This window comes from Macrosteles quadrilineatus, unplaced genomic scaffold (genome assembly GCF_028750875.1).
Source record: "Macrosteles quadrilineatus isolate MER2022 unplaced genomic scaffold, UCM_ALF_1.0 Scaffold_1__1_contigs__length_201487025, whole genome shotgun sequence".
In the NCBI taxonomy this organism is placed as follows: domain Eukaryota; kingdom Metazoa; phylum Arthropoda; class Insecta; order Hemiptera; family Cicadellidae; genus Macrosteles; species Macrosteles quadrilineatus.
In genome coordinates this window covers 99,113,160-99,129,756 of record NW_026542594.1, presented here as the reverse complement: position 1 = coordinate 99,129,756, position 16,597 = coordinate 99,113,160, and the positions used below count along the sequence as shown (strand labels likewise).

Genomic DNA, 16,597 nt, shown 5'->3' with positions numbered 1-16,597 from the left:
GATCCTCCTAGGAATGCCATCGATGGTATAGTTGAAGATAATAGGTCTCTTGCTAGGGCTAAAGGTGATTGCAATACATTTCTTGATGTTAAGACTCATATCGTTTGAGAGGAGACACACCAGTCGCATATCCTCCTGAGGCAGTTCTGGAGTATTGTACAAAAAACAAAAAAATCAAATGTAAAAATCTTAATATCATCAGCAAATAACAATTTATCCACATCCATGAGTTCTATGATGTCAATCTTATCTTACTAATATTATAAATCTGAAAGTTTGTGAGTTTGTGTGTATGTTTGTGTGTATGTTTGTGTGTGTGTTTGTTGCTCAATCACGCATAAACTACTGGACGGATTGGGCTGAAATTTGGCATGATGATAGCTCACATTCCCGATTAACATTAAAGCATATTCTTATCTCAAAAACCCTTTCGGGCTCCGCCCCAGTGGCTCTGTAGTTCCCCATGTCAATCTTATGATTTTTCATATTTAAAAGGAATTAATGTATCTTAACAGCTGTTTCAATGAAACAAGTTGGTGTTGTTCTATGATGTTCAATAGCATAAAAGTTACAAGGATTACCAACAGGGTGCAGCACTATTTTTTTTTTATTTATGACAACAGCAAATTTCCAACCAAAAGGTGAGTGAGCGTAGCGAACGAACTTCAACCTGGAGGCGAGTTAACGTAGCGAACGAGCTAACCTGAAGGCAAGTGAGCGCAGCGAACGAGCTCCAACCTAAAGGTGAGTGAGCGTAGCGAACAAACTTCAACCAGGACGTGAATGAGCCATGCGAATACTTATGAAGTTAAACGGGGCGAAGCCCGCAGGTACAGCTAGTAAGATATAAAGAGAACAGGAATGGACCAATGTGTGAGCCTTGAGGGACGCCAGATGTTGCAGTGAAGGGTTTAGACATTGATTGTTGAAACTTTACAATAAGTTCTCCGCCGTTATCCAAGAATGAGCGGAACCATTTCAAGAGCTGTCCGGTGACTCCATAACCAGCCATTTTGGAAAGTAGTATCTGGTGGTTAACACGATCAAAAGTCTTCTGGAAATCCAAGCATGTGCTGTCGACCTGAAGTCCCATCGACACATTGGAAACTAGGAAATTCTGGTATATGATGGTATATGATGAGGTTGGACGAGGTTGACCTGCCAATCGAGAACCCATGCTGGTGAGATGAGAGAAGGTTGTCAAAAAGGGGCTTTATTTGGTCTAAAACGAGACTCTTAAATACCTTCCCCAAGTTGGGTTGAATGACAATTGGCCTGAAGTCACTTACATCGGAAGAGTTTTGGACTTTGGGAATGGGGACAACAAAGCTGGTTTTTAATGTATCTGGAAAGATTCCTTCATGAAGTAAAAGATTGAAGATGTGCGTCAATTGAGGAGCCAGTAGCATATTACAGTACTTCAGTACAGATGGAGGTATTAGGTCAGGCCCCATCCCCTTGTAAGGATCGAGAGATGCCAGCTTCTTTTGAACATCATTACAACTTTGTCTGCAGGAGTTCAAATTCAGTTGAGTTTTGAAATCATAAACTGGAGGAGTCACTGCTGACTGCTGGTAGATGATGAAAAGTAAACTCCAAAAAGGTTGCAAATATCTTCAGGACGTTTTGCCTTCTCACCGTGGTAGATGAAACAATCGAAACTGCTACTATATGATTTAAGGCTGTTTACAAAGCCAAAAAAGAACCTTATGTTAAGAGGAATAGAGTTATTAACTCGATCAATCAATGTATTGTGCATGGCATTCTCTGCTTAAGGTCTTACAAAGGCGTCGGGAAAACCCTTTGTAGTCATGCAGTGATTGAGAAGCTTTAAATTTTGAATGCATGGCCTTCTTCATGATTGTGAGCTGTTTCAATTGGCTATCGAACCAGCAAGGGAATTTTGATGGACCGAGTCTCTTCATAGGTCTATGCCTTAGGATGATTTCACGAATGGTGGAGACAAATGAGTCAAAGAAGCTATTTATATCAATAATATTGTAGTAAGTGGTTCCAAGCTCTCTACTGAGCTCGATGTAGATAGCCTCGACATCTCACCGCCTGAAGTCCGGGACGAAACCAGAAACATTGTGGGTACTATCTATGCATTTGTTGACTACAAAACTAAGTGGAGGGTCAGCCTCTTCAACAGGAAGTAAAATGTCTTGCTCAGCCTCAACAGTTGAGTTGGTCGGCAAGGTGAACACCAAATCAAGCAGCACGCCCCTGGAGTTCAGGATGGCATTAGTTTGTTTCAGCTGTTAAGATGTCATAAGATCTCATCTATTAGTTCTTGCTGGGATCTGCTAGGATTAACAATTGAACTCTCCGGGGACCATTTGGCATCTGGAAGGTTCAAGTCGCCCTTACGGTAGAGAGAAGAGAGATCATTGGAGACAGATAGCATGACTTCGTCAACTGCCTTGCTAAATCCCAGGTAAAGATCAGAGGGTTGCTGGGGAGGAATATAAACACCTCCCATCAATATAGGTGAGTTAGAACAATCAATTGGTGTAAACACGCATTATACATTTTCATTAGACGTATAGATACGAGAAGATTTTATGTGGGATTTCACGGCAAAAAGGACACCACCTCCACTCAACTTATGGCTCGTAGTTGGTGATCTATCCTTCCTATAGACGTTGTAATTGGAGAACCCAAGTTCGGAGGTATGGATGTCTGGGTAGAGATTGGTCTCAGTAAGAACTGCAATGTCATAGATGCAGACAGACATACCGTAGCTTCCTTGAGTTTAGTAAACTTACTGCGGATTCCTCTTACATTTTGAAGCCGTCTAGCGTTTTTTTTTTTTTTTTTTTTTTTTGCCAGTTTAGCGATAATTTTAGGTACTCCATCTTTATATTTTATGGTAAGTCCCTGTTTACCAGCTTCAATTCTCCTCTTGAGTTCGTCCCTCAACTTGCGGAGTTGCTCTCTCTCCAAAACAGTTCTATCCCTCGAGATAGACGCATCCTTGTAGAAATCATTGTCAATATTCAGCAGAGTATTTACATCAAAGTTGTTGAATAGTTCAGTGACGTCACTTCTGTTTTTTAATATTACTTTTAAAGGTCTGGCCTTCTCTTGAGAGGAGCTCAAAATACGAAAAAACTTGCAAGGTCTACCGCAGTTAGGGTTGCATAGAGCTTCTATTATTGCACTGATAATGTCATGATCATGTTTAGTCTTTTCGGCTGTAACCCTACTCTTGCTTTCGGGTATTCCGTGCAGGATAACATTGAAAGAGCAACGCTCCCGATCTTGTACTTCCTTAACAATGTTCTCAACGTTCGAGGGTCCAGAGGACAGTGAGCTCAGCTTATCTTCAACCACTGACAAACGGGTTTCAGCTTCAACAATGCGGGGTTCAAGCAGTGCTAGTTTATCAGTTACATGGCTTAGGCTGGTTTTTATAGCAGTAATATCTGAAGGAACTGAAGAGAATTCACTTGGCTTAAAGAGGACATCAGACATCTGGCTTGACATCCAGCTTTAGTAAGAGAAGATTGGTTGGGTGGCGATCAGCGGGGACGCAATCAGTTTGATTGCAAAACCATTTCTTACGGCTATCATTGGAGAGCTTTTGATATTCAGCATCAGATAACGCAACACACCCAGCGTGGAACCAACGACCACAAGCTTTTTCACAAATAATTCTTTTGTAAGTTAAGGAAAATTGTTCCTTAGTAAGTTAGCTGTCTGAAAGCATTATGAGTATTAATTTGTTTTAGGGCTTTATGAATATAAATTTCTATTAATTAAATACAACTACCTATACACCCCCATGTGACTTTGAGTTGTAGTAGGCCTGTGTGAGTGTCAAAGTTGTGTGTAACTAGGCTAAGTTAGCGGTTAGTGTCGTGGACCAAACTAACTTACCATTTACCATTTACGACTTAACCTCGTAGTCCTCGTCACAATCTTCGTATTGAGGAGTGTCAGATTTCTTCCCTTCTTGGAGGGGACTTAGGCCTACTACTACTTTATTTCAACTGAAAAAGGCTGTTAAAATTTTGGGGTTTCATTTTTTTTCATTTTTGGCTTAGTCACCTAAATTAGTTGTCAAGCATTTCACTAAAACCTGACTGAAGTAAGTTATTTAAATTCTTAATTCCAAATAGGCTACAAATATATAAAGTAACTAACACCACTTTTACAGAGCAACTTAAGTTGGCCTAGCTTAAGTTAGTTGTCAAGTGTTCGACAAAAACATTAAATCAATTTAACTTAAGTTAGGGTACGGTAACTTATTTGTCTACTTGAGAGTAATTTTTGAGGCCATTATGATTATCAATTCTGTTTGTTAACAGAATAACACACTCGCTCACTAGGGGGGTAATGGGGGGTAACTCAAAATTTTCAAATGACAAGTATAGTCGAGTTTGGTATCATTTTACAGGTCTTGACAAAACATAAAAATTAATGTAAAGAAAACCAAAATCGGCCCACTAATAACAAAATGGCGCCCTAAAACATTTCAAATCCAAATAACCATGAGGATGGCAAAAAAATAACTTGCACCCCCTTTAACTTTTTAACTATTTGAGATACTTAAAATCGGATTGCAGCAACTTGTTTGGATATGAAAGGCTACAATATTTATGGTCAATTTTGAAAATCTTGCGCATAGGTAGCAGGGATAGGGGGTAACTCAAAATTTTCAAACAGCAAGTATAGTCGAGTTTGGTATCATTTTGCAGGTCTTAACGAAACATAACAATTAACATAAAGAAAATAGAAATCGGACCATTAATAATACCCCCGCCGCAGCAAATCTGCAGACTAAGCAAATTTCCATTTGCCTGATTGGATTTACACTAAAACGTCTCCTTAAAAATATCACATTTATTCCCTATTTAAATAACATCAGTTTAACGAGTACTTAGGTTTGCTGCAACAGGGAGGGTAAAAAGGTGTTTTTTTTTTAAATGTTAATAGTTTAGTATGAAATGAATGCATTTTCCAAATCTGATCAAAATATGATCATAAACAAGCAAACTACAACAGTTTACTTACCCTCCATAAGAATAACATGGGAATTTTCTCCGTAACCATTAGGCGCATAATAAGGCTTCAATATACTAAATTATTTGTTTTTTTAAGCTCTACAAAAAATGGTTCGGAAAGGAAATGCTAAATTTTAAGTTTTAATTGTCAAAAATGGGAAAAACCAATTTTTGCCCCATAAAACCCCCCATAAACCCCTGTTCCCATAGTCCGATCATGCTGGTTCGCGAACTCGTTCAAATAAACGTAGGTTTACACGTTTGTACCAAATTTCATCAAAATCGGATCATTTTTGCTCGAGTTATCGCGCTAACGGACACATATATATATATATATGAATTTGAACGGATGGTGTTTTTGGTCTCTAGGGACCTCTAAACGAAAAAGGAAATCGGTCCCGGGTCCAGGTCTTACCGTGAGTACTACGGTAATAGCTTATTCCCTATACAGTATGGGAAATTCACTAATAACAATATGGCAGTTCAAAATTACTTTTAATGACCGTTGTCTTAACCATTTTTTGCTGCCATTTTGTTATTAATGGCCCGATTTCTATTTTCTTTATGTTAATTATTATTTTTTGTCAAGACCTGTAAAATGATACCAAACTCGACTATACTTGCTATTTGAAAAATTTGAGCTACCCCCTACCCCTGCTACCCCTAAGAGCGAAATTTTCAAAATGACGATAATTATTGTAGCCCTTCATATCCAAACTTGTATCTGCAAACCGATTTCAAATATCTGAAATAGTTAAAAAGTTAAAGGGCGTGCAAGTTAATTTTCAGCCACCCTCATGGTTATTTGAATTAAAATGTTTTAGGGTGCCATTTTGTTATTAGTGGGCCGATTTTGGTTTTCTTTATGTCAATGTTTATGTTTCGTCAAGACCTAGGTAAAATGATACCAAACTCGACTATAGGCCTACTTGTCAGTTGACAATTTTGAGTTTCCCTTCTACCCCCACTACCCCTAAAAGCAAAATTTTCAAAATTGACCATAGTTATTAAAACCCCTCATTCCTAAGAAGGTTGCTGCTAACAGATTTCAAATATCTCAAATGGTTGAAAAGTTATGGGGGGGTGCAAGTTACTTTTCAGCCACCCTGTATATAATTAGTCTTTCAAACACTATACAACATGTTTTTAGGTTCAGCTGGCAACACAAATAAGTGTCCTAGATAAAGTAGTCACCGGTCCGTATCAATCCGCTATTTTTTCCTCAGCAAGCAATGTGCTCCGCGACTTGAGAAAATAGTTCCGTATGTTTTTGTAATTTGAAGTGGTTTCCGCACCTAAAAAAAGGCTTAAAATGTTTTTGTTTTTTTTATTGAGATCGTAGGAATGTTTTAAAAACGTTTAAAAGAAAAGTCCAGAAAGTTCAGAAATATCGAAACTATAAACACGAAATAACAGGTTAAATCTTAGATATAATAGTCAATCGGCTATTCATAGTATTATTATCTTTAAGTGTTGCCAACCTATTTCCAAGCGTACACGGATTACGTGCATAATAGAACCACGCTGTTTTGTGTTGTTTCGTTGGAATCCTGATGTGCGCCAAAGTATAAACCGTACGACAAAAAAGTATAAACTGTACGACAAAGTATAAATCTGCAGCAATTAGCAGCTTTCTGTACTATAAACAGTACAAGGAAGCCAACTTTGATGGGTGACTGTAGGAAAAAAGCCTTTTATTAACAAAGATTTAACATGACATTTTTTTAAGGTGACAGTGAGGACTTCACTTCCTTTCGTCCAAAAGTTTACGGTTAAGTTTCATTATTTTTTAAATGCAATAATTAACTTTATCCTGTATCAAAAGTTCTGGAAGACGTTTCCGACACGCTAAAGTAAACAACCTGATAAAAAAAGCTTTGGCGAGTGCCGACATCCTAGCCCAACTAGAACCCACAGGCCTTGACCGAAACGATGGGAAGCGGCCAGATGGAGCCACAATCATCCCCTGGAGCAAGGGCCAATGTCTAATCTGAGATTTAACTTGCTCTGATACTTATGCAGTAAGTTATATAAATCAAACAAAAAAGCAAACTGGAGCAGCAGCTAAAATGACCACCCAGAGAAAACATACTAAATACTCAAATATTAAGTCAAAAGGATACAAATTAATCGTCCTGGGTGTGGAAACTGCTGGGCCATGGTGCAAGGAAGGCAAGAACTGGGTAAATGAAATAGGCCACAAGCTAATTGAAAAAGCAGGTGACTATAAAGCGAGGAGCTTCCTAGTTCAACGAATTGCCATGGCCATACAAAAAGGAAATGTCCCCAGCATCATTGGTTCCTCACCCACAGACAAACGACCTTTCGTCAATATTTTATGTATCAAATTATTGTAAAAATTGGTATATAAATCTAATATATGTTTATTAAAGGAATCTATTAGTTACGTTTTGAAAACAAAAATTAACTTTAAGCACAGTTTCAATCATAGAGTAAGTTAAAGAATTTAGAGATGTAATGTAACATCCAACGCATTAAAAAAAAACACCCCACCGCAGCAAACCTGCAGACTAAGCGAATTTCAACTTGTCTGATTACATTTTTACTCAAATATTTCCATAAATAAGACTGATTTATTCCCTATTTAAATAACATTAGGTTTAACGAGTGCTTAGGTTTGCTGCTAAGGGAAAGGTAAAAAGTGTTTTTTTTGACTATATGTCAATAGTATTGGATGAAATAAATAAATTTGCCAAATTTTATCAATATATATCCATAAACAAGTAAACTACAACAATTTTAATTTTCTCCATAAGAATAACATGGGAATTTTAAATTACACTATTTTTGAATTTTCTCCGTGACCGTTTGGCATACAAAAGCGCTTCGATATACTGAATTATTTCTTTTTTTAAGCTCTACAAAACGGGTGCACTCTATCAGCACGTAGATGTCAACCACACACTGTAAAGTAAGCTTTTGATTTAATGTAGCTCAATTCCTCTCTTGACGCCGACCATCGCTACTCTTATTCTTGCATTGTTAAATTATTTCTTTGATGTGTTCTGTTTTAGGCGTGTTTAAATTAGGGGCCCCAACCCAAGTCTCCGGTTGGGAACATAAGAGGGTAAGCAAGTGGATCTAACAACAGATCTAGAATGGATTTGCGTTTAACATTATTAGTGTTGGAAAAACTATACGATTTATTTTGCCAGGTGGTGCTTTGTTTTCAGCTTTTAAAATTGCTGCGACATCTACACAGTTAGCGCCATTGTAGCAAGGGAAGACACTTCTTCTGTCTCTTATTATGTACATAAGAATCTCACTTGACTCCTCGGAGCTCTCGTCCCTACATAATGTCTGCCACAGTCTTCAAAGTTTTGCAAATGGGTTGGCATTGTGACCCTAGTTCCCGCATATTTTTTCATTTCATTTTTTGTTTGAATTGTGCTTAATTCTCCTTTGGGTTCTAGTGACATTCTCGTACTTACTTATATATCTGTGCCTGTGCGTATTCAGGATCATCATCTTCTTGAGGAATTAGAGGACCCACTCGGTGGTAAAACGTGTCACAGATCTTAAAACTGTAGATCCCCTGTACAACTTTCTCATCTTAATGAGCTTCGGAGCTGACCATGGTAAAGGCAGAATTGAATTGACGAGATTTATCAAAATAATTTCTGGATATAAGTCTCACAGTCCTATTTTCAGATTGGGAGTTTCCAATAAGAACCTGAAGGGATGGTGAATTGCACAAATGAGGTAAACGAACCTTTCATTTATGGCAACGAAGAGTAAAAACTTAACTGTCTCGGGCAGTCTTTTCTTGCTTAAAAATATGTAAGCCACTTCAATGTAAACATTTAACGTTCATTTGTCCGAGTTTGGACTATCACAACTGTGGTATTACCACTATGTACCCATCAAATGTTCAATTGAGAGGTTGATGCAAGGTCATGTTCGCGTCCAGCCACTCACAGTTCTTCATCGTACTCGCGGCATTTGATTTTAAATTGAAATGAAATAAAAAAGTTAACCAAACAACATAAAATACTATAAAGGAATTGGAATTTTGATACACATTGTAAATTGCATGATAATATGGTAATGTAACAGATAACTTCCCTGTAAATAATCACTTTTAAACATTCACTTTATCTTGTCGAACTGTAACCACATGATAACCAGTAAAATACAATGTAAGGTAAATGAATTTAACCATAGTCAAAAAGAATTAAATATTTAGCTATTCTTAAACAGGAAACTCTTCATTATGAACCAGACTTAGTTAACATATTGAAACAAAATATAAATTCCAGCTTTGCTCTAGAAGTTTTAAGTCCTGCAGTCTGTTGTTAACCTTAAAAACTATTTCAAACTACCGTACGTCCATATGTTATTTGTAAACAAAGGGAAATGAGTTTGACCAAATGTCAACAGATAGCGCCGCCTGCCAAACTTTAGCCCTTATGTGTACTTAAGTTGTGCCCTTTCTAAATATTCTGAGACGTATTTGCACATCTACATGAAAATATCTTTAATTTGACACCTCAAACGTTAACATCCGTCAAGCCGTTATCGAGTTATGACTGTGAAAAGAAACCTGCTTGCGTATTAATATATAGATATTAGATGGGCTAAGTCGTTATAAAAGTGTATAATCATAGCCAACTTAAAGATAATAAAAACACTCGTAAAAGGAATGTTAAGATAACGATGTTGCTATTCTTTTTCTTTGCCTTGATCTTCTATTCTTTTTCTTTTAAGGTTTCTCTTCATCCAAACATTGTACAATTCACCATATTTACTTATCACCCAATCACAGCTTACTACACATTACATCGTCATCAGTCCGCAGTGAATGAAATCAGTTCTCAGTTGTAAACATAGCGTGCATGCAACGACGACTGCAGACAGGGATGTGTAAAACGGAGCAGACGAATGTTAGCGCAAGCGTTGACGTCACCTTTCCATTACATTTGATGAAGAAACAGATTTTTCAAAAGCAATAATGGTGGTGGGGGGTTCGTTGTATCGAGGGATAGACGCAGACAATTTGTTAAGTAGAGGTTAAATTCGCTATGTAGAGGTTCTGACAATGATAAATTCGTTATATTGAGGTGTCTTATTTTAGCCGGGATCATGAAAAATTCGTTAAATCAAGGTCGTTGATATGGATTGTTTGTTATGTAGAGGTAAAATATACATTGTGTCTTATGGAGAGTTCTAGGGGATTTAAAAAAGTTTGTTATATCAAGGAATTCATTGTATCAAGGTTAGACTGTAGTAAATTAATAAAAGTCTATCTTCATATAATAATTGTTCTATTCAAGCTGCTTGCCATTATTTTCAAGGAACCAAAATAATACTCTCTTGCAAGGCACGGGTATGCAGGGCTGCGTTAAGGGTCAGTGGAGCCCTGGGCAAACCCAAAAGCAGTGCCCCCATTTTTTCCTTGTGCAGTGGTGGCAGTGGTGGAGGCGCCCAAACCTTCGGCGCCCCTGGGCATTTGCCCAGTCTGCCCGTTTATAAAAGTGGGCCTGGGGTATAGCGGCAAGTATATATATATATAGGCCTATATATATATATATATATATATATATACTAGCTGACCCGGCGAACTTCGTATCGCCTAAGTTATAGGTTTCCCCTAAGACAGACCGATGGAAAAAAAGTACCGTTACGTTTAATTTTCAAGATGATCTCGTTCGCATCGCTCAATCACGTCCTGGTTGAAGTTTGTTCGCTGCGCTCACTTGCCTTCAGGTTAGCTCGTTCGCTACGCTAACTCGCCTCCAGGTTGAAGTTCGTTCGCTACGCTCACTCACCTTTGGGTTGGAGCTCGTTTGCTACGCTCACTCACCTTTAGGTTGGAGCTCGTTCGCTGCGCTCACTTGCCTTCAGGTTAGCTTGTTCGCTACGCTAACTCGCCTCCAGGTTGAAGTTCATTCGCTACGCTCACTCACCTTTTGGTTGCAAATTAGCTGTTGTCATAAATGTAAAAGAAATAATAGTGCTGCACCCTGTTGGTAATCCTTGTAACTTTAATGCTATTGAACATCATAGAACAGAACCAACTTGTTTAATTGAAACAGCTGTTAAGATTCATTAGTTCCATTTCTCATAAGGTTAACATGGGAAACTCCAGAGCCACTGGGGCGGAGCCCTTTTAAGAATTTCGAAACGGGAAATAGTTTACGTCCGATTCGCACACCTACAGAATTTACACACCAAATTTCATAACGATCGATGAAGTCGTTCCGGAGGAGTTTGCAGACAAACACTGTGACACGAGAATTTTATATATTAGATAGGCCTATATATATATATGAATCTGAACGGATGGTGTTTTTGGCCTCTAGGGACCTCAAAATGAAAAATTAAATCGGTCCCGGGTCCAGGTCTTACCATGAGTACTACGGTAGCCTAATAACTTATTCCCTATAAGGGAAATTCGCTAAAACACTGACTTTAATAAAATAAAAATTTAAATCACAGATATTAAATACTGTATATGAAATTACTTAAACCACAATGTAAACACCAAACAAGAACAATATTTTGGTACTTTGGTAGTTTTTGAATTTTCACGGCTGACGACGGCTGATTTTGCTAGTCAAATGAACAACTAACAAACTAACAAAAACGTGTCAAGTAACAAACTTTATAACGTTACGTTAAATCTAAAACATTCACGAAATTTATTGGAATATAGTTTGTTCTAAGAACTACACAAAAAAATAAGTCCGTGGTACAAGAATCAGATTTTCAATGCTGTAATAAAAAAGCCTTTTATTAACAAAGATTTAACATGAAAATTTTTTAAGCTGACAGTGAGGACTTCACTTGTCCAATTATTTGAAGTCATTTGACTTCAAAACATATAATTTCACATCGGAAAATAGAAATTATGAACTACCTACGTTAGGGTTGACGATAAAGTGTAAACATAGAAATAGCCAAAGAAAGCAGCAAACGGCGGCGTCAGCTGATCAGCTGTTTTTTTCTGCTACAATGATAGAAAGTTGTAAATAAAACTAACAATTGTAGTTCACAAACAATAAAAAAGAGTTTCATACTATATGGTAACAGTTTATTTTTGAAAATACCTCAGTAATAGGATATGGTTAATACGATATAGTTCAGGCACGTTTTAGACCCTGCCAGCGCCCTAGGCACAACTTATAGTAGCGCCCCTTTGCAATATATATAACAGGGTGTCCACCGACCGGAAAAACCGGGAAATCCGGGAACTATGAAGGAGTTTTTTGAACCAGGAATTATACGTGAATTTTGTATTTCTACCAGGAGTTTTCAATTTACCGTGATTATTATGCGATTATTACCTACAATTATTACCTGGCGATTACTATGTAGCAATCGCGCAAGATGACAATAATGTCCACATGAACAAGGGAAAAGATCAGAAACATAGGCCTACCGCGATTGCACATGACAAAAGTGACGTTTCCATGACTGCAAGAGACGATATTATGTTTGCAGACAGCCGCAAGGGATGATCAGAATATTGCCAAGATCACGGAAGACAGTGGTAATGTCCACAGGACCGTGGAAAACAGCAAGAATTTTGCCCTGATCGCGGAAGACGATGACGATCTCCACACGACTGCGGGACATGATTAACATTTTGCCACAATCGTGGGAGACGATTACGATGTCTTCACGATCACAGGAGATGATTACAATGTCTTCATGACTGCGGGAGACAATTACGATGTCTACAGGACCGGGGATCTACAAGGCCACGAGAGATGATCAGATTTATGCCGCGATCGCGCAAGATGACGATAATGTCCACATAAACAAGGGAAAAGATCAGAATTTTGCCTCATTCGCGTAAGACAATGATCTACACATGTTCGCGGGAGATGATTACTATGTCCAAACGACCACGGGGGAAGATATAATGATGTCTTCACCGGCGCAAGGAGTGATCAGAATTTTACAGCCATCGTGCAAAAGGAGGATAATGTCCTCTTAGACCATGGGAAAAGATCAGAATTTTGCCTCATTTGCGGTAGGTGATGATAATCTCCTCACGACCGAGGGATATGTTCATATATTGCCTCGATCATGGAAGACGATAATTATGTCTAAACAACCTGACCACGGAAAATAGTCAGAATTTTGCCACAATCATGGGAGAAGATTACAATGTCTACACGGCCGCGAGGAATTATCAGAAGTTTACCACGATCGCATGCAATTACAACCTACAATTTTTTTATCTTCCAAATTTTTGGCACCCCCAAAAAAGCCAACCTAGGCACGTGCTTATTCGGTAAATCAGACCTGATATAGTTATTACGTTTTTCATAGACACTTGCGCAATAACATGTTAACCTATTGGCCAACAACCACGAGTATAATCGAGGTTGTTGGCCAATAGGTTTAAATAAACGTCTTAATTTAACTAGCATACTATAAGCGGATGGGCGGATATTGAATAACATTTTTAATTTTCTGCATTTCTTGGCCACAAAACTAGGCCTAATTACATTCGAGGCCTAGGCTCCAGACACTCAGTGCAACCCAAAAAGAGTTTGACTTTGTTAATAAAAAAGTTTAAACTTACTCTTCCGAAAAAATATTTTCTTTTTTCTTCTGGCGTTCTATCCAACCACTCAAAATATGCATCGTTCAGCACGACAGCCATTTTCTGAAATACAATTATATAATAATTACTGATCACGATGAAATTACCTAGGAGGAAAAATTAGTTGCGCTTTTTACTGTAATCACACATGAAACAACAATGAAATCAAGGGTATCCCTCTCGCAAGAAACAAAGACATTTTTGCTATCCTCAAAGCTGTGGCTTGTGTTTTGAGCGATGATGGTGTCTCTAACTACGGTACCTGTTAGAATTTTTTGAAGCTTTCTGAAAGGAGTAGCAAAGTGTCCCCTCTACCACTAGGGTCGCAGCCACCATCCTTTACAAGTGAAAGTCAGGTCTGTCCCTTCACACATGGTGGCTACAACCTTCTATCTATAAAGTATTCTGTTTTGTGTCGTATGATTCATTCACCAAGCTGGAATCGAATTTCTAGCTTTTTTCCTTGTAGGAGACTTTTTTTTCGTTGGTTTATCAACAGATACAGTAGGCGGCCTATCTACTGCTAATAACAAACTTTTACTATTATCCAGAAATGTAGGCCTATAGACCTATTCATATTGTTAACAAACAATTAAATTCAAACTAAACGAAGCAATATAGATAGCCTAGCGTTAAACTTGTAACTCAAAAGAAACAACAGATGCAAACTGAGAAAGTAACTTATGCAGCTTGAGTTTGAAACTGATGGACATCAGCAACAAACGGGTGTACGGGGAAGGCAGTCGGACGACCAAACAGGTTGCGTACGCATTGCTGAGAACTAGGTCGCAGCCCCTAATGTGAAGTGTATATTAAAAGTTAATGGCCCGCTACGAGTTGAGTTGCTGAAAAAGCACGGTGGCAGCCAACAACCAGCGACACAGTTCTTTAGCGACTGGGTCGCTGCCACTGAGGTGGGTCGTTGCGACCCGCTCAAGTGAAGGTCTCCATAAGACTCAATGCAATTTACAGATCTAGTGGTTACGACACGGTGGCTGCGAACTAGTAAGAAAGCGGCCTTAAGGGGAGAGTAGCCTAGTACCCGCAGATAATATAATTTTATCGGTGGGATTGACAATGAATTTTCGTCCTTTGCATTTTTGGTTCTTGCGGCCTTGGCCTAGATTAAATGTTTGCAAACAGAAAGCTTAAAAGTTCATAATTACCTATTACGTTTTGAGAGCCAAAGAAAGAGAGAGAGAGAGAGTTTGAAAAGAAAAACACTTAAACTTAACTTACCTAATTCATCACCGACAGCACCTATAACAAAAATATAACCAATTTTTTTATGCAATTTTTAATTAATTACTAACTAGATTAGATTGAAGTGATTGAACTGAACGGACCAACAAACAGCAAACATAGTAAAGTAAGTAAAGAAGAAGTAAAAAGGTAAAAAGTAGGAAGTGATTGTTAGGAATAATTATTATTTTGATAATAACTTATGGAACATTGGCCACATTGGCCATATTTTTTTTTCTTTTTTTTCTATTTTGCCAAAAATGGCCGGCTTTGCTCGGTTAAAACAATGCAGCCGCGTGGTTCAGTATTTTAAATATAACTTTTTTTATTTTGGTTGCTTCCTTCAGGTTAGTATTGTCATCTGAAACAGTTTGTTAGTCACATGGTTAATTGTCAATAATTTTGTTAGCATAGTTACTATTCACACATGGTTATATTATTTTGTAATTTGTTTTTCAAAAAGATTGGGATATTTCTGTGGTAAGATGGGATTTTGAGGAAGGTCAGGGTTGAGTGTCTTCACTGCTTGGGGCTTGGGGTCTATCAAGCAGACTTTTTTAACCCGAAAGAGGATAAGACCGCGGAATGAAGAACCCACCAGCCAGGAACACACGGGAGAAACATTTAGGTTTGTTTTGAGTGTGTTTTTGTCTTTAAAGAGGTCTTTTAATCATGCGAAGGAATGCATTTAACTCTTTTTATATCTCTAGGTCTTCGGTCTTCATTAGATCTGTCAAGGTGATAATTTGTCTATTTTTCCTGTCGGTTATCTTTTTTTTATTTTTTTAAAGCATGCTATTCTTGCGTAACTATGCTGTGTACATTCTAGCAATATGTGTTCTATTGTTTCAACTTTGTTATCCATGCAGTTCATACAAAGTGGTGTGAAATACTTTTTGATTTTATGCAGGCTATTGTTTACGTTTGCGTGACCAAATCTAGTTCTAAAAATGTTAATAAGATCGAATCTATTCATTTTGGTGTTTCTAAACCAGGGGATCTTTTTGTACTCATTTTGGATTTATGTGTACCAATTTGCCTTGTTTGTTCCCAGGAAAGTTTTATTATATATTTCTACGTAATGGGATTGCCTGTGGGTTTTAAAATCCTCGATAGGTATTTGTATGTCTTGTAATGTGATTCCTTCTGATATTGCTTTTTTTGCTTATTGATCAACTAATTCATTGTGTAGTAGGTATACCGCAATGTCCTGGTATCCATTTGAAGATTATATTTTTCTCACATTCAATAGCATGATAAATAATTTCTGACGTTAATCTGTTCTTCTCAATTCCATTATACGTACTCTCTAGGGCTCTAATCGACGATTGTGAGTCAGTACATTTTACGATATTACAAAGTTGAATCCTTCAAGTTGTTTAATAAGCTCGATGGCTTTGAAGATTGCTATTAGTTCCGCTGAATAGCTTGAAAAAATTTTGTTTATACTGTATTTTTCAACAATGTCTGCAGATGGAATCATGACAGCCGCGCCAACTCCTTCTACTGTTTTGGAACCGTCAGTGTAAAGCCCCCTGCAGACGGGGACAGTAGTGGCGTCCAGTAGACCGAGCCATTAATGGCTGCCAGTAATTGTCCGCCTACTGTCTTAAACAACAACAAAGTCCTTATAGGTTATGTCCATATCCCAATAGAACATTATTTGTTTGATTACTTCTGGGTTGTTATTTTTCTTATTTATGTCACAGATTTCAATGTTGTGTTTAAAATTAAGGTTGCTCCTCATTATTTGTGTTGGTATTGTAAA

At 37.8% G+C, this 16,597-nt stretch overlaps 1 protein-coding gene across 14 annotated transcripts in view; it reads right to left on the bottom strand.

The window, feature by feature from the left end:
* LOC128994679 (coiled-coil domain-containing protein 186-like) overlaps positions 1-15,030 on the bottom strand; it is a 152,877-nt gene extending 137,847 nt beyond the window's left edge. For all 14 annotated transcript variants that reach the window (XM_054419437.1, XM_054419517.1, XM_054419675.1 and 11 more), the window contains exons 1-2: positions 14,827-15,030; positions 13,567-13,650 (exon numbers count right to left, since the gene is read on the bottom strand). In XM_054419437.1, coding sequence (XP_054275412.1) covers positions 13,567-13,647 — 81 coding nt within the window. In that variant the 5' untranslated portion in view covers positions 13,648-13,650; positions 14,827-15,030. The remainder of the gene's footprint in view (positions 1-13,566; positions 13,651-14,826) is intronic.
* Positions 15,031-16,597: the final 1,567 nt, after the last annotated feature.